We start from the raw sequence: 4740 nt of genomic DNA, 5'->3' as shown, positions 1-4740 counted from the left end.
CCCGCCCGACACCACCGTGACATCCTCGTTCTCATGCGCCGCTTCCTTGTTGCAGGTGGTCGGCGCTGGAGCGCTGCGCGACGCGGTTCTCCACACCCGGAGGGGCTCCGACGCGGCCGCCAACGTGGTCGCCGTCGACGCCCTCGAGGACGAGGACGACGACAGCGGCGGGCGCATCCTGGCGTCGGCGGCCGAGGAGGACGGGCCGCGGGACGACGCCGGCGTCGACGAAGCCGTGCCCGCCTACCTGCTCGAGCTGCTGCAGAACCACCGCAACCGGCAGCACCTCGAGGAGGACTTCGGCTACCACGACGACTACCGGGAGCGCTACGACGGCTTCGACACGCCGCCGCCCTTCCGCCAGCGCCACAAGCGCGCCAACAAGAAGCCGCAGCGTGAGGTGCGCGCCAGCGACCTGGAGATCTCCGAGGAGGAGGCCTTCTCCACCAGGGTGTTCGTGACCACGCCGCGGCGCCAGCGGTAGCGGCGCGCCCCGCGCGTCTCCGCCTGGCACTAGCGGCCGCGGCGTCACCGCGCCATCACAGCCCCCACCAGCTTCTGCGACTTCAACATGACGCTTCGAACATTTGTCGACGATTGTCGCATGCAGCCGTCGTCAAATGGTTTGATTCATTTTGAATGTTTATTTAAGCTTGCGGGGCTGCCATTTTGTTCACTTGTTCTGAAGCAAAACACTTAAAAGTCTTTTTGCAAGGCTTGAGTTGGCGTTTAGAGCCTTATTCGGAGTAAAACAACATAAGAAGAGAAATGTAACGGATGATTTAATACAGTGCTTGGAGTTCACTGTAAGACTGGGGATTGTCAGCCGCCGGGTTGTCCCGAGCTTTTGATAGCGATGTGATGTGCTGTTCATTTAAGTAAATATTTTTATTACTACCTTGTCTGATCCAAGCTTGAACTGTTCTGGGGAGAGGTAAGATAGTTAAGTATTTTTTCAAGTGTGTAGGCCGTGAATTTAATAAAGTGATACTATGACGGAACATATGTGTCTATTTTCTAACTGTATATAATTGTTAACTACGTAGCTTTTATTTGCTTTACAGTTAAACCTTTGTTTTTATTTGCTTGAACAATAAGTTGTGACAAATTGCAAAGCTTTCGGAATTCCGAATACCCACGGTTATGGTAAATATTCACAACCCATCCGGATCTTGCCTCAGTATGCTAAATGTGTGTTAAAATCCTAGTTGTCATAAGGTATTTTTTATATAACAAAAAAAGTATAGCTAGAAGAAATTTGTAATTACATGTAAATAAAGTTTAAAATAAACAGTTCTGATTTGATGTATTGCTGCCACTCATTCCTTTAAAACAAAGAATGACGACTGTGCAAGTCAAAACCGAAGGCATGGGGGTGGTAGGGAAACATGATGTCATGGGCCTCCTCTTTACTACGACATGTGCATGTAACGATCTGGACAATCGGTTCCCACATGCCACGCGGTGGCCACAGCCCAGGGCACGGCGCGTCGTCCGCTCCGCCCCCAGATCAAAGCGGCGGCGGCCAGCGCCGCCCCCGCCGCCCCCGCCGCTGCTTACAGTACTAAGCCGCCCGGTTGTGCTGGGCATCATGCGCCGACTGCTAAAGCATTCATTACGTGCAGCGGCCTCTGAAATTGGCTGCTGCATTTTACAAACAAGCGCTATTAGGGAAGGGCTAGGGTTAGGACCCCCCCCCCCCCCTACCACATCCTGGTGGGTGCCGGCTTCACTTTTGGCGCCAAAGCGAATGCAATTTGAAGCGCGCGACGTCAAACAGGCGCTCCCCTGCTCTGGGTGGGTAATTACACGGGCTCTCTGTGTGTGCGAGAGAGATGGCTTTGCAGAGGGACTGCGACTGGACAGTATGTGTGTGTGTGTGTGTGTGAGAGAGAGAGAGAGAGAGAGAGGGGGGGGGGGTACGCGTTTTGGGCCGCTGCCGCAGGGAAGGTCGACGGCCTAGCCGCCATACGAGGCACGATGCTCGCTTAAAACGTCCTTATCATCAAGTTTGACTCGCAGCGCAGCTGTACTTCAGACACACAAGTAGAGTAGTAGCAAAGAAAGACAGAGAGAAGGAGAAGGGAGGAAGCGAGAGAGAGAGAGAGAGAGAAAAAGAGATGTTGGGAAAGTCCGCCGTTTTGCGCGCTCCTCAGTCGATGCGGAGGTGGAGTGGCCGGGCCGGAGGCGGTTCAACGCAAATCCATCATCTCTCCTCCCTCCCCATCCTCGGTAAAGGGGGGGGGGGGGAGGCAGCCGGCACACTCCCAACCCTTCCAGCTGTATCAGCCATTTGCTAATTGGGAGTAAGCGCCGATCGGCTGCGAAATATGAGCTTCGGTGCGTCCCGTGACAAACGGCAGTAATTGCACGGCGAGTCGAGTCCGCGCGCCTGGAGGGGATTTACAGGCGAGGCTGAGGTGCTCCCGCCGTCCACTCGTGAGGGGCGGCGTGAGTCAGCCACTCCACAGAAAACAGCGTAATAACGCATGTTATCACTAGATGATAACGCAGTGCACATTTCAGTTTTTGTGCAATATTATCTAAACGAGCTCTGAGATTTAATTTTCGAGAGCACCATCGGATTTCCCGCGAAAATTCCGACCAAACAAGCCTACATGTGATAGGGTTCGGAGTTCAAATAATAATACGGAATAAGACGTGTTCTTAGAGAACCTTTGTTTAGAACCCTATCACATGTAGGCTCATTTGATCGGAAATGTTACGGGAAATTCAATAGTGCCTTCAAAAATTAAATTTCAGCGCTCGTTTAGAAAATATTCCACAAAAACTGAAACGCTGGTTTCAGTGTCGAGCGGCAACTGTAAAATAATGAGTTTTTATACTCACGAAGTTATTTAAATAAAAAAATTCACACGATTGTGGGTGAGCGACAAAATATTCACACACTTGTAGGTGAGCGAAAACAAATTCATACACTATGCCAACATTAATTTTCAAAATTAAGCAAGCGGGAAAGAAAAAAAAAGTCTGCCTCACCCGTATCGGCGACGGGCCCCGCGCAGCTAATGAAAGCTACTTAAACGGATTGGAGAGGAATGTGGTTGTTGGACTTACGGGTGTCGCAAGGTGAGCAAGACTGAAACCCAGATTCAGAGGCCTTACCATCAGGGGTACGCGGGATTCGAACCCACAACCCCGAGCGCCGAGTCAATTCGACAGTTACAGTGACCCTGCCACCAGAGCTACCCAGCCAACGGAGGTGAGCCGTGTTCCAATTCTACTTGAACTTCAGGTCGGCCCTGAGGCCTTACACTAACACTAAGCGGAAAGCGAAAAATGTTGCCAAGCCTGGAGTCGAACCTTCGACCTGTGACGCTCTGGGCGGGTGCTCTACCGACTGGGCCATGGAGGCGAGATAAAGGTAGTCGTATCAGGCGACGCGCCATTCTACGCCGTCGCTGAAGCCGAAAAAAAAAAAAATGTGCTGAGGATTTTTTTTTAAAGCAAGATACACTTTCGATGTCAAACTCAACTAGACGTCAATTGGTGTGCAAATATCAGACGTTTTGTTTACGTTTTTATAACTACACTGAAAAAACAAAGGTGCTATCTAATGCCTTTTAAAGGCGTTAGTGAAATAGTGCCTCTAGAAAGGTGCTGCTGCCCCCCAAAGGTGCTCTTTTTGGCACAAATCGTTCCTCTACAAAGGCACTAGTGCAGCAGCACCCCTTAAAATTCAATAGCACCCTTAAAAGGGTGCTTTTGTTTTTCCAGTGTAGTGTTCAATATTTGCACACTACTAAGTGTGCGGCTCAGTTAAACACCGTGTCATGTGCAAAACTATCAGTTACACACTTAAAGGTGCAATATTTGCACACTTGTTTTACCAGTGTGGACTTGATCCGGGACGGCGATCGGTGGCGCCGCCACACGTCCGGGTGAAGGGCCTTCGGGTGCCGGCTGGGCGGACCCGGGCCCGTCGCCGATACGGGTGAGGCACTTTTTTTTTCTTTCCCGCTTGCTTAATATTCAAAATTAATGGAGGTGAGTAAACCTGTCCAACGGTATGAATTTTTAATCGCTCACGCACAAGTGTGTGAATATCTTGTCGCTCACCTACAAGCATTTGAATTTTTCCACCTACCTGCAGGTGTGCGACAATCGTACACTTGGATTGCCTGTGCATTTTCGACTAATTCGCAACTTTAGATATTCACGTTACAAGCGAAAATTAATACTTAACGTTATTCAGTTGATATTCATTAGTATTCACAATGATTATTTACTTACATAATCAGCAATCTTTTAAATTATTCAGTAAAATTTTAACTATTTATGAATATTCGTTTATGTTCACAAAAATCACGAATATGCAACTTCTAAACATTTTCACAGTACACGTAATTCCCGATTTGTGGACCCTTCGATCCGAGGTTTCAGCAGATCGCAACTGGAGATGGGTCGTACCGAGAAACGACCGCTCATTCACATCCTCCTACTTTTTCTCCCCCCCCCCCTCCCCCCCTCCGTTTTGGGCCGCTGCCGCAGGGAAGGTCGACGGCCTAGCCGCCATACGAGGCACGATGCTCGCTTAAAACGTCCTTATCATCAAGTTTGACTCGCAGCGCAGCTGTACTTCAGACACACAAGTAGAGTAGTAGCAAAGAAAGACAGAGAGAAGGAGAAGGGAGGAAGCGAGAGAGAGAGAGAGAGAGAAAAAGAGATGTTGGGAAAGTCCGCCGTTTTGCGCGCTCCTCAGTCGATGCGGAGGTGGAG

At 50.1% G+C, this 4740-nt stretch overlaps 2 protein-coding genes across 4 annotated transcripts in view; one reads left to right on the top strand and one right to left on the bottom strand.

The window, feature by feature from the left end:
* Positions 1-1307, top strand: part of LOC113213538 (uncharacterized) — a 123725-nt gene extending 122418 nt beyond the window's left edge. For all 3 annotated transcript variants that reach the window (XM_052274534.1, XM_026432646.2, XM_052274571.1), the window contains exon 3: positions 56-1307. In XM_052274534.1, coding sequence (XP_052130494.1) covers positions 56-484 — 429 coding nt within the window. In that variant the 3' untranslated portion in view covers positions 485-1307. The remainder of the gene's footprint in view (positions 1-55) is intronic.
* LOC127751300 (uncharacterized) overlaps positions 1-4740 on the bottom strand; it is a 174135-nt gene that overhangs the window by 38635 nt on the left and 130760 nt on the right. The window lies entirely within an intron of this gene.

This window comes from Frankliniella occidentalis, unplaced genomic scaffold, assembly GCF_000697945.3.
Source record: "Frankliniella occidentalis isolate FOCC.00 unplaced genomic scaffold, Focc_3.1 Scaffold1, whole genome shotgun sequence".
Lineage (NCBI taxonomy): Eukaryota > Metazoa > Arthropoda > Insecta > Thysanoptera > Thripidae > Frankliniella > Frankliniella occidentalis.
The sequence above is the reverse complement of the archived record's forward strand: the minus strand, read 5'-3'. Positions and strand labels throughout refer to the sequence as shown.